The 17,148-nt window shown below is 38.0% G+C and overlaps 1 protein-coding gene and 1 long non-coding RNA gene across 2 annotated transcripts in view; both read right to left on the bottom strand.

Moving 5' to 3' along the window:
- LOC118557049 (histidine-rich glycoprotein-like) overlaps window positions 1–690 on the bottom strand; it is a 7,402-nt gene extending 6,712 nt beyond the window's left edge. Inside the window, exon 1 of the mRNA XM_036125942.1 lies at window positions 677–690. Coding sequence (XP_035981835.1) covers window positions 677–690 — 14 coding nt within the window. The remainder of the gene's footprint in view (window positions 1–676) is intronic.
- Window positions 691–900: 210 nt separating this feature from the next.
- On the bottom strand, window positions 901–1,427 carry LOC118557103. Its single transcript, XR_004927600.1, has 3 exons — window positions 1,387–1,427; window positions 1,107–1,274; window positions 901–1,023 (listed from the first exon to the last, which is right to left on the bottom strand). It is a non-coding gene; the product is annotated as an uncharacterized LOC118557103 (long non-coding RNA).
- Window positions 1,428–17,148: the final 15,721 nt, after the last annotated feature.

The following is a 17,148-nucleotide window of genomic DNA, read 5'->3' on the forward strand; positions in this document are numbered from 1 at the left end:
GATGTAGTGGTTGGTGTGGCTGTAGTGGTTGGAGCAGCTGTTGTGGATGTAGTGGTTGGTGTGGCTGTAGTGGTTGGCGCAGCTGTTGTGGATGTAGTGGTTGGTGTGGCTGTAGTGGTGGAGCAGCTGTTGTTGATGTAGTTGATGGTGTGGCTGTAGTGGTTAGCTCAGCTGTTGTGGAAGTAGTGGTTGGAGCAGCTGTTGTGGAAGTAGTGGTTGGTGTGGCTGTAGTGGTTGGAGCAGCTGTTGTGGATGTAGTTGTTGGTGTGACTTTAGTGGTTGGAGCAGCTGTTGTGGATGTAGTTGTTGGTGTGGCTGTAGTGGTTGGAGCAGCTGTTGTTGATGTAGTTGATGGTGTGGCTGTAGTGGTTGGAGCAGCTGTTGTGGAAGTAGTGGTTGGTGTGGCTGTAGTTGTTGGAGCAGCTGTTGTGGATGTAGTTGTTGGTGTGACTGTAGTGGTTGGAGCAGCTGTTGTGGATGTAGTTGATTGTGTGGCTGTAGTGGTTGGAGCAGCTGTTGTGGAAGTAGTGGTTGGTGTGGCTGTAGTGGTTGGAGCAGCTGTTGTGGATGTAGTTGTTGGTGTGGCTGTAGTGGTTGGAGCAGCTGTTGTGGATGTAGTTGATGGTGTGGCTGTAGTGGTTGGAGCTGCAGCTGGTGTGCACTCAGGTCCGCTGACGATTGACCCAACATTCCCCATGAAAGGTAAAGTCCCCAGACTTGAAGAAGCTGCACATGTGTTTGGGGACACACAGCCAAATGCTGGAAAGTCTTTTGTGCCATCATTTACTGTTGACATAAAATGCAGAAAATAGACATAAAAATTATTTTTTGTCCTAGTTTCAATTATAATACTCTGGATAAGTCTGTGATTCATCCAAACTATTGATCATGAAAACTTACATGTTGCTCTTAGGCAGTTGGTCTCTGTTTCTGTACATGATATTGTAGAGGTGCAGTCTAAAGTGACTGGGTTACAAACATTGCACTGGGGCGAGTCAGATGTCGGAGCAGGACGGACTAGGACTAAACATCACAGTGAAAGAGAAAGTCATTAATTACTGAAGAAAAAAGGAGTAATAGTTTTTTTTAAAAATTAACAAACTTACAAGGCAGAGTTTCTGAGTTACAGTCATCTGTGTTACAGCACTGAGCATTTGCAATTGCACTTTGATAATCCAAGTTGACTGAAAATGTCTGACTGACTGTGGCCGGACACAGAGTGGATGGTGCACAGGCTTTGTAGATTTGTGCCACTGAAGATCCCATTTGAGTTCCTGTCGAGTCAAAAAAGAGTTTGTTGGTGTTGATAAAAAACAATCACACCCATCCTCAGTGCATCCAGTGCATTCCATCATAAAGTGAAATGAGACATAAGTAGAACAATACCTTGGATGCTTGCTGTTATGCACATCGTCTCTGAGGTACATGTTTCTGATGATACTGTCGAACACTGCATATCTTGACAGGTGATACACTGTAGGGCTCCAGCTACAACCAAGAGAATAGAGTTAATTAAAAAAAAATATTGTTTAAAATATCACAAACTAGATATAACACACTGGTGCTATAAAAACCCAACATTGACTACTGTTTGTATAACTTTAAGTTTTTTAAAAAAAATAGTTAAAACAAAAAGATAGTGAAATCTTTTAACCATATATATAAATTGTAAATCCATAAAAGTTTATATAATCTTTCAAGGTTCTTCTGGTTTCAGAGAGTCATTATAATAATACATCTTTTTATTACAATGTTCCCAGAAGACCAGAACAAGGAAGACTATTTCTTGTTACCCTGAAATGTGGGTTTTTATACTTTGTGGAGGATGATTTGTCAGTTTTTGTCAGATAATACAGGCATCAGCCGTGCCTGCAGAATGAGTTTAAACTAGAAACACGTAGACCGTCATATCAGTTGAAACATCACAAGATTGACTTGCATTTTGTTTTCAAGAAAAAAAATGACTAGTCTGTCTTTTAAACGTTTATGTTTAGATCCAATTCTTAAATATTAATCAGAAATAATAAAATTAAACCATGTGAAAAAAGAATGACCAAACTTCTTCATCTGTCACTTGAAGAACCGGATTAACAATGAAAATCTAAAAAGATTTGTAACATCCAATTCAAGTATTTTCTGCTTTTAGAAACAAATGAAAAATACATGTATCATAATTATTTTTACCTGTGCTGTAGAGTGCCCAGATAAGTGTCAGAGAAAAGATCAGCTTCATAGTGATGTTCAGTTGGGTCCCGCAGGTTAGTCCTTCTAGTTCTGTTCTAAAACTCAGGAGTCCCACTACACCTTAAATACTGCATGGATGACCTCAAAGAACGGGCGTGTTCCCATGTTTATTATCACCAACTATGTCACAGCATCCTAAAAATACGTTAACGCACCCTTAACACACCTATTTCTGCATGACAAATTATGGACATAGTAATTACTTTAAACTGATATCCTGATATGCAGGTCTGCTAAATAAAGTTTGAGGTAAGTAGACCAGATTTTGTTGTCTCTTTCTTACTGATTTGACATTTAGTCATTATTCATTTATTTTTCACAAACCATAAAACTGGAAACCAGCGTGGGGACATTTAGTAGAATTTGTCTTATTTCAAACAATTCACATAAAGTTACTAACATGTTTTTTACAATATAATATATATAAAATGTTTCAAGTCATATAATTGCTCTTTGTCTTTGTGAATTTCATTTTTTTTTTAGCTTTACTCTTTTTAAAGCAAGAAAATGCTAAATAACCCCTTAGCCTGTAAATTACATTCTGTAAACGAGCAAAAGCGGCAATAATATAAAAATTTGCTTCTCTTTTTTTAACAATAAGATCAACCATTCCTGGTAATTTCCCTCTGGAATTATTAAAGTATTTCTGATCCTGATTCTGAACAACAATAAGGATTTCTTGAAACAAGTCTTCCTTTACCTTCCCATTGCCCCTCTGCTGTGAGCTTTTGCTACTTTTACAGCACTTCGGTGGCAATGAGAAGTCTTTCTTTCAGAGGAATATTACCAACTCTGATATAAACCACAACCTTTTAAACTTTTTTTTCCCTCTCTCTGGAGTTGCAAAGATAAGACGCACTAATTGTCCCTTTTTTTTTTTGTTAGGTACTGCACATTCTCCAGACTGGAGCTAACAATCTCAGCACACGCCTTACTTTTGAAACAATGACGACAAGCACAGCTGTAAATAAAAACTGGTGACGGAGCAAATGACGTAGTGTAAGACAATAAGATTAACCCAGGCCTTTCAGTGGCTAAAGGTGTTCGGCACTTCTGTTTCTGTTTGAAGCCACTTCATGCCCTCTAGCAGTCATTGCAATTACATATTGTACCCAGTGCTACACTGCATCTTGAGAAAAGTCAGTTAATTTTTTAAATACAACAGAATATGTAGTCATGTTAAAGCATGTAGTAAAGTAATGTTCACCTATAAATCAGATATAGGTCTGCTAAAACATGCTAAAGGTTGGTCCTGTTTGAAATAAATACCATCAAAAGTACTCATTGTAACCAAGACTTTTAATATCTCAACATTGTAAACATTTGATTAGTTGTAAAACCTACTGGAGTCATTTTTTCACCAGTCAGTCTAAAGGTCATTCCACTAAATGGTCATAACAGCAATAGCTTTTACTCTTTTTCATATGTAGCTGTTATTTTTAAAACGTTATAGCTTATAAAATAATTGAAGAGCCACTCCGCTAAAAATAGGAAAAGACATCAAGGATATGTTATATCTTCATTGTGAGAACTGATGTTTTACTTGTCATGTCCTCAAGGCAGTTTCAAGATATTAGAAATTCTCCCATTCATTTGAGACAGAAATATTAAAACATATCATAAGTAACCATCTGTTGAACCAAACCACCTTTTTATTCTTAATTTGTGTTTAATTTAAATAAATTTAGATCTGGTAAACCAGATCTAAATCCTGGACTTAATTGAAGCAACGCATAAGCACATCAAATGCTGTTTAGGGATTAAATATCAAAACAGCTGATTGCAAATAGAAAGTATTCACGACGTACCAACAAAATGCAATAATTGCTTCAGTTTTTTTGCATCACAACGTCAAGTAATTAACATTCATCACAAAGCCTGCAGGCACTCCCACTTTTGTGCCAATGAAACGGCAAAACAGAGACGCCCTGTAATTTCAAACTTGTGTAGTAGAAAATAATAAAAATACATACCAAACAAACGTCAGCTTACCTCAAACACTCCTCCTTCAATTATTACTTTACTTTTTAGCATTTAATCTCCACAAAAAAATGGCCACTTTGATGGAAGGTAATTTCTTAAAGAAACAAGAATAAAAATGATTATTATCTACTCAATAATTACTTACGCTATAGAGACACACACACACGTTAACTACAACAAGCAGCAAATTGCAGTTTAGAAGATTGTTTTTGGGGACAAAAAAAGTGAAATAAAAAGCCATAAGTTCCTTTTGCAAACCAAAATATTTGCAGCTGGAAGTGACAAAATGTGCAAAAGACCCAGAGGTATGAATAGTTTAGTAAGACACTGTCAATAAACAATCCTTCTCAGCTGCTTCAAATTCTCTTATCATGAGTAAAGTATCACTTCTTATGAAACAAATTCCCATAACACACCTTTACCTGCCTGGCAACATGAAAGTGGATTAGATTGCTCAGTCAACAAAACAAATTATGCGCATGCTTGCACACAGAAGTCACAGAACAGGCTTCCTAAAAATTAACGTGTCTTTTTCATTGTCAGCCCTCAGGCTAAAATCAGAATCCTGTCAAACAGAGACTTGGAATGAGTTTTTTTTTCTCAATCCTATTTATTTATGACATTAACAACTGAAAAAAAAAGAAAAACACAAATCTAGTCTTGAGCTTTGATTTAAAAAAGCCAAGTTTAAAAAAGATAATAAAAGTTCAAAATCTATCCTAAATTGGACAGGAAGTCAACGTAGTAAAAATAAAACAGGTGTCATGTGTTCAAATCTAGGAGTGTAAGGTAAAAAAGATGAGCTTCTGTGTTCTGAACCCTTCTGGAGGCGACTTTGGGATGACTGAGGACACCAGCATCGAGGACGTTGCTGTGGCTGATTTTGGAACTGGAGAACGCATGAACACAAGAGAGACCAAAAAGCACAGAAGCACACATTGATCCAGAAATCTTTTCTAAGTTATATGGCAATAGCGGATGATCTGTCTTCCCTGGATTATGTCACAGCTAACAGAACGCCCGACCAGGTGTACCTACAATGAAGAGACAAAAATGACAGAACAAAAAGGTAAAAATTTAAATAACAACAAACAATGCAAGTTGGAGATTAGTAGGAGAACTCAGTAGAGTGATAAAAATAGATCCTGATGTCCTTCAGTACTAGGGGTGTGAAAAGTAATCGTCATGACGATGCATCGCGATTCTAATATTCGCACGCGCAAACATTTGAATGTTTTAATTTCATTGGTTTAAAGGACCACTGAGGCCATGTAAACGGCACTGATTATCAATATTTTGTTATTTTAAGTTTTATAAATCCTAAGCACTTTCTGTCCGTGTGTCCACTCCAGTAATAGTAATATTTGTGTCCAGTAACAGTAATATTTATTTTCATGGTAATACCTCCAAAAGTCGTTTCAGTAAATACAGCTATGTATGAATTCAGTTGCTTTCAGTTATGTATCAATTGAAGACACTATCCAGATCATACACAGCCTGTCAGCCACTGGTAATGGCTGTTTTTTTTTTTCTAACAGTGTTCAGTGAAAATATCACAATGCATTGCGATGCATCGCAATAATTCAAGTATCGTGATGCATCGTGATAGAATCGCATCGTGGCATGTGAATCGTGATTCTAATCGAATCGTGACTTCTTTGGCAATACCCACCCCTATTCAGTACCCTAAGCCCATAGCAATATAGCTACAGAGATAGCTCAGGGTAACCTAAGACACTAACTATAAGCTTTGTCAAAAAGGAAAGTTTTGAGCCTAGTCTTAAAAGTAGACAGGGTGTCTGCCTCACGGACCAAAACTGGGAGTTGGTTCCACAGGAGAGGAGCCTGATAGCTAAAGGATCTGCCTCCCATTCTACTTTTAGAGACTCTAGGAACCACCAGCAGACATGCAGTCTGAGAGCAAAGTGCTCTGTTAGGAATATACGGGGTAATCAGAGCTCTGATATATGATGGAGCTTGATTATTAAGGGCTTTATACGTTAGAAGAAGAATTTTAAATTCTATTCTTGATTTAACAGGAAGCCAATGAAGGGAAGCTAAAATTGGAGAAATATGATCCCTCTTGTTGATTTCCATCAGAACTCTTGCTGCAGCATTTTGGATCAGCTGAAGACTTTGAACTGCATTTTGTGGAATTCCTGATAGTAAAGAATTACAATAGCCAGCCTTGAAGTAACAAATGCATGGAATAGTTTTTCAGCGTCACTCCTGGACAGAATGTTTCTAATTTTGACTAGATGACCGGAGGTGAAAAAAGGAAACCCTGGAAACCTGTTTAATATGGGATTTAAATGACATGTCTTGGTCAAAAATAACACCAAGATTTTTTACTTTATTACCAGAGGCCAAATTAATGCCATTCAGACTAAGTGATTGATTAAGAAATTATTTTTTTCAGGACTCTTGTCCAAAGATTTCAACTTCTGTCTTGTCAGAATTTAAAAACAGGAAATTTAAAGTCATCCAGGTTTTGATGTCATAATGACATGCATGTAGTTGAAGTAATTGATTGGATTCATGAGGAATTAATGGATAAATATATCTGAGTGTCATCAGCATAACAGTGGAAATTAATCTCATGTTGTCTGATAATTTTGCCAATTGGAAGCATATATATAATAAAGAGAATTGGTCCAAGGACTGAACCCTGTGGTTCTCCACAAGTGACCCTAGAGTTTGAAGAAGATTTATTATTAACATTAACAAACTGGAATCTGTCAGACAGATCAGATTCAAACCAGCCAAATGCTTCCCCTCAATCCCTACAGTATGTGTAAGTCTTTCTTGGAGAATATTGTGATCAATTGTATCAAACGCAGCACTGAGATCTAACAGGACAAATACAGACACAAGTCCATTATCTGAGGCCATGAAAATATCATTAGTGACCTTCACCAGAGCTGTTTCAGTGCTATGATTAGCTAATAGTAATATAATAGTAATATAATCTTTATTGTCATTGAAACATACATTAAAATGAAATGTGTTCTCTGCTTTTAACCCATCACCCCTGGGGAGCAGTGTGCTGCCATGTGCAGCACCCGGGGAGCAATCTGGGGTTAAGGGTCTTTCTCAGGGACCCACAGTGCAGGTGCTGGGGATCGAACCGGGTACTTGTATCCTTCTCTGAGTGCAAGCACGCTGCTCTAACCACTAGGCCAACACTCCCCCTTCAGGCTCTGAAGCCTGACTGAAACTCTTCAAATAGGTCATTACTTCTTAGATGTTCACATAGTTGATTAGCAACTACTTTCTCAAGAATTTTAGATAGGAAAAGAATATTAAATATGGGTCTGTAATTTATAAAGTCATCTTGACCAAGCTATGGTTTCTTAAGTAAAGGTTTAATAACAGATGCTTTAAAAGCCTGTGGTACATATCCATTTACTAAGGATAGATTAAGCATGTCTAAAAAAGGGGGCATTAAAGGAGAAGTCCGGTCAAAATCAGAATTCAAACTGCTGAAAGTACTTTAAATATAAAACTACTACATACTGTGCAAAAAATTATACGTTTTTTTAATTATGAATAATTTTTATTTAATCATGTTTATGTGGAGGAATCCATCTTGGTCAAGAATAGTACTGTCACCTCCCATTTTTTGACGTCACTCGGCGGACCCGCAGATGAGCAAGTTTCAACGCTCTGTTTGTTTGTCACGGCGCACTATTTTCCAAGATGGCGACGACTGGTGTTCTGTACGAAGCAGAGAGTGATGAAGTACTTAGTGACAGTGATGAGAGTTTCGGGGAGCTATCATCATCTGATAGCGATATGGATTTTTTTAGAAGAGTTTCTTGACAGAAACCGGACTTTTGACGGAATCCAGCCGTACCTATTTCCAGTGCAAACTCAGTCGGGTCCTACAGTATATATGTATACACGCGTGTGTGTGTGTGTGTGTCTGTGTGTGTGTGTGTGTGTGCGCGCACTCCGCCGCAGCACGGCTTTGCCGGCGCTGCAGCGGAGCGCGCACACACACACACAGCGGAGGAGAGATCGCTGAAGTGACTTAAGTTATATATTTGCCCTCTAGTAAATAGGGCAGGTGGTCATTATTGTATAAATATTAAAATATAAGAGCGTTCCAGCACATGCTGGGGCGGAGGGATACCACATCAAATGTGGTATCCCTCCGCCCCTCTGCTCGGCGACCATCCCCGCAAATTCTAAATAAAAAAATTCTAAAATAAAAAATAACTTACCGAAAATCCTCGCTCTCATGTCATGTTCAAAACATTCTTCTTCAAAATGGTTGCTGCATATGACATGTTTTCTCTCTGGCCAGAAGTTAGATCAGCAAATCCGTTCTCTTCAAGTTGGCAATCCAGCAACGAGCCCGGTGGCTCATGATTTGGGAAGTTGAAATAAGCAATGTTTTTTCCACTTTTACCAGTTGTGTTGGAACATCAAATGGCCATGCACGTGGGCATTGTTGCTTCAGCAATAGCTCTTGGGAATGTCAGCGGTGAAGTCCTCTGGAAATCCGAAAAAATTATTGATGATCGCAGCTATGTAGAACGGCTCCTATTGACTTTGCATGGAAAGCGGAGAGAAATGCTGTCGCCGCTTCCGCTTTTCCACGCCCCAGGATGTGATGTCACATCCTGGTGCGTGACATTACTGCCCAAATATGGGCAGTAATGTCAGCCCCCATACACAGTGATTCAGACGACAATTTATGTTTTTATTTTCTTATTGATTAAAGATAAGTTCATTAAATAACCACAAACGTATTAGTTTTAGTTATAGCTAATGATACCCTGATTTTTCCTTGTTGACCGGACTTCCCCTTTAATCAAAGGGAATACCCCCTTAAATAACTTTTTTGGGATTGTGTGTAACATACTTACATAGCTCAGAAAACTACTGCTGCTAAATAGTTCAGACACTGATCAGGTTCTGAAGATTCCTCCAACATTGCCTCACTTACTGAGGACGGATAATAATTTTTGGGAGGATGCCAATTATTTTATTTTTAGTGGAATCAACTTTATTTAAGAAGAATCTCATAAAGTCATTACTGCTGAGAGCTAAGGGAATGGATGGATCAACAGAGCTATAACTCTGGGTAAATTTGGCAACTTCACTAAAGAGAAACCTAGAATTATTTTTATTCTCCTCTATTAATGATGAAAAATATGCTGCTCTAACTCTGCAAAGGGTCTTTTTATACAACAGTAGACCGTTTTTCCAGTTAAGGTTGGATTCTTCTTGGTGTGTAGAGTGCCATTTTCTCTCCAATTTCCTATAAATTAAACCAGGGAGCCAGCTTCCTGTGAATAATCACCTTCTTTTTCAAGGGAGCTACATTGTCTAATGCAAAACGCAATGATAAGTATATAACTATAAGTAAGATATTTACATTAAAATACGGTGTTGGTGATTACTGAGGTGTGGAACCGGAGCTAAATGGGAGGCGGAGACTGCCATGAATGTCCATGGTGCAGCAGGCAAAGCTGCACCATGACAATGTGTTGTTTAGATTTTAACCACTAAGTCACTTGTAGCTCCTTTAAGTCTTTCAAATGTTTCATACAGTAGTTATGACATACCAGCCACCTCTATCAGCCAATCATTCCAGAAGATCATCATCTGGTTCTCCACCCTCCTCTTGTTACCACCTGGCAGAGAAAGTTGCACACGAATAAGGTCTTGCATGACATAACGAATAAGGTCTTGCATGACATAACGAATAAGGTCTTGCATGACATAAAAAGAGACAAAACTGGTTTGGCTTACAAGGCAGTACCTTCTGGATACCAGTAGGGCAGGTTATTGATTCAAATTTCAAGAATCAATTTGATTCCAATTCTCAGGATTTCAAATAGATTATTTTCAATTTGATCTCAAATTAAATTACCTGTTAACTGAAATTCATGACTGTGTTATCAAGCAATGTATTGATACAAGTAACATCATATTAACAATTAACTACAAATTGATTAAGTGAAAGGAGTTAATGTTGGCTTTAAGGACCAAAGCCTCTCCCTGAATGTTGAGACATTTGTTTTCACAAAAATGCTGTGGGGCAGAAAACCAAAACAGACCCAGGGTAGAAAACAGAGAAAATAAAAGATATCTACAGCTGCTATTTCTTTTCAGTTCAATAATACTTTACTAAACCAAAAATGAAAATAAATTTGGACACTAATCTGGCACATCGTTAAAAATCTCCTGGGCTTGAGTGTGAAGGCTCCAGTGATTTATGTTTTCGCCACCTTATTAGTGACGTTCCGGTGGTAGCGTTACCTGGGCGTGTGGTTTTTCGATGCCGCAGATCTACTGCATCAAGTTTGACTTTAGAGTGCTGATTTATACGACACAGGTATGCAGTGTTTTTTAATGTGTTTTAGATTGACTTGATTAAAGTGATTTAATAAGAATTTAGTAATTTTTGTTTTTACAGTTCTATCACTGCTTCCTGCTGTCCTTTTAGAGTTTGATTTTGTTTTTGTTAGTCCGCCCCATTTGGATTGTTTGTCTCCTCTTAGTACTTGTGAGGGCGGGCTAACAACCTTCCATTTATTTTGTTTGTTTGGTCCTCCGTTTGTCCTTGGGTCACTTCCTGAATACTTACAACCGTGTTAACCTTAAATATCTGAGACCCAATCCTGTTTGGTGTCATTTTGAGTTTGGATTGCATGTCATAATTTTGCAGTGAATCGAGTGCATCTTAAGTGTGCAGTGAGCATTGCAGTGGTTTATGCTATGCACGTGATCCCTCATATAGACACAATACAAATGCTCACAGCATATGGACACAAGATATGCATCTGACATATAGACTTTAACCCACTACATATACAGCTTCCAATACATAACCACAATACAAACACACCTTACATAGACACATGAACACATCAGAAGACGCATGAACATATTTTTGGCACAAATGGAACCCCATATGTTGACTACGGGTTAAGACCAAAATTATGTATAACTCTGATTGCTCTTACTGTGGGCTCGGCATCTGGGTTACATTGGACAGGGATTCAAAATTTGACAGACAACTTCCCTATGTAATTGAGTCTTACATAGGGAAGTAATTATTATCTTTTTTAAACTTGGCTTTTTAAATCAAAGACTAGATTTGTTATTATTTTTTTCTGTTGTTAATGTCTTAAATTTATAGAATTGAGACTGCTTGGCTTGAAAGAAACTCAATTGTCCAAGTCTCTGTTTGACAGGATTCTGGTTTTAGCTTGAGGGCTGACAATGAAAAAGACACACTAATTTTTAGGAAGCCTGTTCTGTGACTTCTGTGTGCAAGCATGTGCATAATTATTTTGTTGATTGAGCCATCTAATCCACTTATATGTTGGCAGGCTTCTAAAGATGTGCTATCGCAATTCGTTTCATAAGAAGAGATTTAGTGACACTTATAAGAAAATTTAAAGCACTTAGACAAGACTTAGACAAATGTTATTGTCATTTTGTATGTACAGAGGGCATACAAAATGAAATTTCGATGCATACAGTTTTTGACAATGTAATGAGCATATAACGACACCACCGTCATGTCGTCAGCAAACTTAACGCTGTGATTGGTGGTGAACCTGGGGACGCAGTCTCGTGTCATCAGGGTGAAAAGCAGGGGACTCAGGACGCAGCCCTGAGGGGAGCAGCTGAGAAGGATTGTCTATTTACAGTGTTTTACCAAACTATTCATACCTCTGGGTCTTTTGCACATTTTGTCACTTCCAGCTACAAATATTTTGGGTTGCAAAAGGAACTAATGGCTTTTTATTTCACTTTTTTGTCCCCAAAAACAATCTTACTGTACTATAATGTGCTGCTTGTTGTAGTTAACGTGTGTGTGTGTGTGTGTGTGTGTGTGTGTGTGTGTCTATAGCATACTTAATTATTGAATAGATACATAATCATTTTTATTCTTGTTTCTTCAAGGAATTACCTTCCATCAAAGTGGCCATTTTTTGAGATTAAAGGCTAAAGAGTAAAGTAATAACCGAAAGAAGAGTGTTTAAGGTTAGGTGATGTTTGTTTGGTATGTATTTTTATTATTTTCTATGACACTAGTTTGAAATTACAGGGCGTCTCTGTTTTGATGTTTCATTGGAACAAAAGTGGGAGTGCCTGCAGGCTTTGTGATGAATGTTAATTACTTGACTTTGTGATATAAAAAAACTGAAGCAATTATTGCATGTTGTTGGTACGTCATGCATACTTTCTATTTGCAATAAGCTGTTTTGATATTTAATCCCTAAACAGCATTTGATGTGCTTGTGCGGTGCTTCAATAAAGTCCAGGATTTAGATCTGGTTTACCAGATCTAAATTTATTTAAATTAAACACAAATTAAGAATAAAAAGGTGGTTTGGTGCAGCAGATGGTTACTTATGATACGTTTTAATATTTCTGTCTCAAATGAGTGGAAACTTTTCTAATATCTTGAAACTGCTTTGAGGAAATGACAAGTAAAACATCAGTTCTCGCAATCAAGAGTGAACCAAACATATCCTTGATGTCTTTTCCTATTTTTAGTGGAGTGGCTCTTCAATTATTTTATAATCGATATTTTTTTTTAAATAACAGCTACATATAAAAAAAGAGTAAAGCCATTGCTGTTATGACCATTTAGTGGAATGACCTTTAGGGCTACTGGTGAAAAAAATCACTCCAGTAGGTTTAACAACTAATCAAAAGTTTAGAATGTTGTGGTATTCAAAGTCTTTGTTATGATGAGTACATTTGATGGTAATTATTTTAAAACAGGACCAACCTTTAGCATGGTATATGAATCTTTTTGCACCTCTATTTTCAACATTGTATGTTTCTTTGTTACCCTTCAAGCTATTTTTGGAAGGATTCAGTCTGATTTATAGGTGAACATTACTTTACTACATGCTTTAACATGACTACATATTCTATTGTATTTAAAAGATGATATGAATTTTCTCAAGATCCAGAATAGCACTGGGTACACTATGTAATTGCAATGACTGCTAGAGGGCATGAAGTGGCTTCAAACAGAAACAGAAGTGCCGAACACCTTTAGCCACTGAAAGGCCTGGGTTAATCTTATTGTCTTACACTACGTCATTTGCTCCGTCACCAGTTTTTATTTACAGCTGTGCTTGTCGTCATTGTTTCAAAAGTAAGGTGTGTGCTGAGATTGTTTGCTCCAGTCTGGGGAATGTGCAGTACCTAACAAAAGAAAAAAAAAGGGAAATTTAGTGCGTCTTATCCTTGCAACTCCTGAGGAAGGAAAAAAAGTTTGAAAGGTTCTGGTTTATATTAGAGTTGGGAATATTCCTCTGAAACAGGGATTTGGAGGCAACAGAGGAGTGAATTGCAAACCAATGACAAATGTCTCTCAAACTCCTTCCTCGCTTCACGGGACGATTGAATTCGGGCCGAACGTTTTCACAAGCTCAAACTGAGCGACCAGTCTCTATTTGGATCGCGCAGCGCGTACAATCCCAGAGACCGGTAGTACTGCAGATCTTCACTAGGAGGCGAGGAGCAACAAAGGAACCGGGATAGTGTTGTGTGTAAACGGTCGTCTTGGCTTGGTTAACTGATCCAAGCTCAGACTGGTCGCGGCTCGGCTCGGTTAGAAAAGTGTAGTGTAAACGGGCCTATTGACTATGGTCACGCACAGAGCGGCAATACGTTTCATTGAGATTCAGACAGCCGTAGTTCATTTTACAGATGTGGTTTTAGCGCATATTCAGACTGGGACAACCCGGCGGTGGGGCTGAGGGGAGCTGAGGTGTGTTGCCCTGGGCGTGTCTACCTGCTCAATGTAGCCGCTGCAAAAGTTTTTATTTCTCTGATTAATAACATCTCTACGGACTGCTCTGTTATTGACACTCTGCTCTCTCTCTCTCTCTCTCTCTCTCTCTCTCTCTCTCTCTCTCTCTCTCTCTCTCTCTCTCTCTCTCTCTCTCTCTCTCTCTCTCTCTCTCTCTCTCTCTCTCTCTCTCTCTCTCTCTCTCTCTCTCTCTCTCTCTCTCTCTCTCTCTCTCTCTCTCTCGTCATTGAACGCAAATCAAAGTTCTTCGTGTTTGTAAATTGTGAGTCAGACTCAGAAGAAGCTGGTGCACAAAAAAAGCAAAAACAAAGTGAGAGCACACACAGGTAGATCATCAGTTTAATCCCTTGCTTCAGGCTGAGCCACTGATGCACCTGAAAATCCTCAGGATTCTGTTGTGGATGTTGCAACTTTATTGCAGTTTAATTCAAATTATGTTCTAATTTTATTCCCACAACTTTTGTTAAGATGGTTGAATTGACATAACTGCAACAGAATTTTTTCTTTTTTGGGGGGTGTGGGGTTGGGGGGTTGCACCAAGCCGGTTGGGACACTGAAGGGGGTGCGCGGCTAAAAAAGTTTGGGAACCCCTGCTCTAAAAGAAAGACTTCTCATTGCCACCGAAGGGCTGGAAAAGAAGCAAAAGCACACAACAGAGGGGCAATGGGCAGGTAAAGGAAGACTTGTTTCAAGAAATCCTTATGGTTGTTCAGAATCAGAAATACTTTGATAATCCCAGAGGGAAAATACCGGGAATTTTTGATATTATTTCCGCTTTTGCTTGTTTACAGAATGTCATTTACAGGCTTTGGGGTTATTTAGCATTTTCTTACTTTAAAAAGGGTAAAGCTAAAAAAACAAAATATGAAATTCACAAAGACAAACAGCAATTATACGGCTTGAAACATTTGATATATCATTGTAAGAAAACATGTTAATAACTTTATGTGAATTGTTTGAAATAAGAAAAATTCTACTAAATGTCCCCAAGCTGGTTTCCAGTTTTATGGTTTGTGAAAAATAAATGAATAATAAATAAATGTCAAATCAGTAAGAAAGAGACAACAAAATCTGGTCTACTTACGTGAAACTTTATTTAGCAGACCTGCGCATCAGGATGTCAGTTGATATTAACGTAATTACTATGTCCATCATTTGGCATGCAGAAATAGGTGTGTTAAGGGTGTGTTAACCTATTTTTAGGATGCTGTGACATAGTTGGTGATAATAAACATGGGAACACGCCCGTTCTTTGAGGTCATCCATGCAGTATTTAAGGTGTAGCAGGGCTCCTGAGTTTTAGAACAGAACTAGAAGGACTAACCTGCGGGACCCAACTGAACATCACTATGAAGCTGATCTTTTCTCTGACACTTATCTGGACACTCTACAGCACAGGTAAAAATAATTATGATACATGTATTTTTCATTTGTTTCTAAAAGCAGAAAATACTTGAATTGGATGTTACAAATCTTTTTAGATTTTCATTGTTAATCCGGTTCTTCAAGTGACAGATGAAGAAGTTTGGTCATTCTTTTTTCACATGGTTTAATTTTTTATTAGTTCTGGTTAATATTTATGAATTGGATCTAAACATACACTTTTAAAAGAAGGAATAGTCATAATAGAAAACATAATGCAAGTCAGTCTTGTGATGTTTCGACTGATATGACGGTCTACGTGTTTCTAGTTTAAACTCATTCTGTAGGCACAGCTGATGCCTGTGTTATCTGACAAAAACAGACAAATCAACCTCCACAAAGTATAAAAACCCACATTTCAGGGAACTTCTGGGAACATTGCAATAAAAAGATGTATTATTATAATGACTCTCTGAAACCAAAAGAACCTTGAAAGATTACATAGACTTTTAGTGATTTACAATCTATATATATGGTTAAAAATCTTTCATTATCTTTTGATTTTAACAATTTTTTTTTGAAAACTTAGTTATACAAACACTAGTCAATGTTGGGTTTTTATAGCACCAGTTTGTTATATCAGGTTTGTGATATTTTAAACAATATATTTTTTAATTAACTCTATTCTCTTGGTTGTAGCTGGAGCCCTACAGTGTATCACCTGTGGAAATAGCGGGTGTGAATCACAAACATGTACCTCAGAGACGATGTGCATAACAGCTAGCATCCAAGGTATTGTTCTTCTTATGTCTCATTTAACTTCATGATGGAATGCACTGGATGCACTGAGGATGGGTGTGATTGTTTTTTATCAACACCTACAAACTCTTTTTTAACTCGACAGGAACTCAAATGGGATCTTCAGTGACACAAATCTACAAAGCCTGTGCACCATCCACTCTGTGTCCGGCCGCAGTCAGTCAGACATTTTCAGTCAACTTGGGTTACCAAAGTGCAATTGCAGATGCTAAGTGCTGTAACACAGATGACTGTAACTCAGAAACTCTGCCATGTAAGTTTGTTAAAAGTTTTTTCAAAATCTATTCCTACTTTTTTCTTTAGTAATTAATGACTTTCTCTTTTACTGTGATGTTTAGTCCCAGTCCGTCCTGATCCGAGACCTGACTCCATCCAGTGCAATGTTTGTGATCCAGACACTTTTCAATGCTCCTTTACAATACCATGTTCAGGAACAGAGACCAACTGCCTCACAGCAACATGTAAGTTTTCATGAACGATAGTTTGGATGAATCAGAGACTTATCCGGAGTATTATAATTAAAACTAGGACAACAAATAATTTTTATGTCTATTTTCTGCATTTTATGTCAACAGTAAATGATGGCACAACAGACTTTCCAGCATTAGGCTGTGTGTCCCCAAACACATGTGCAGCTGCTTCAAGTCTGGGGACTTTACCTTTCATGGGGAATGTTGGGTCAATCGTCAGAGGACCGGAGTGCTGTTCAACAAGTGGGTGCAATGCTGCTCCTACCACTACAGCCACACCAACAACTACTTCCACAACAGCTGCTCCAACCACTACAGCCACACAAACGACTACATCCACAACAGCTGCTCCAACCACAACAGCCACACCAACCACTACTTCCACAACAGCTGCTCCAACCACTACAGCCACACCAACGACTACATCAACAACAGCTGCTCCAACCACCACAGCCACACCAACGACTACAT

The sequence above is a fragment of the Fundulus heteroclitus genome, chromosome 22, assembly GCF_011125445.2.
Source record: "Fundulus heteroclitus isolate FHET01 chromosome 22, MU-UCD_Fhet_4.1, whole genome shotgun sequence".
Taxonomy (NCBI): domain Eukaryota; kingdom Metazoa; phylum Chordata; class Actinopteri; order Cyprinodontiformes; family Fundulidae; genus Fundulus; species Fundulus heteroclitus.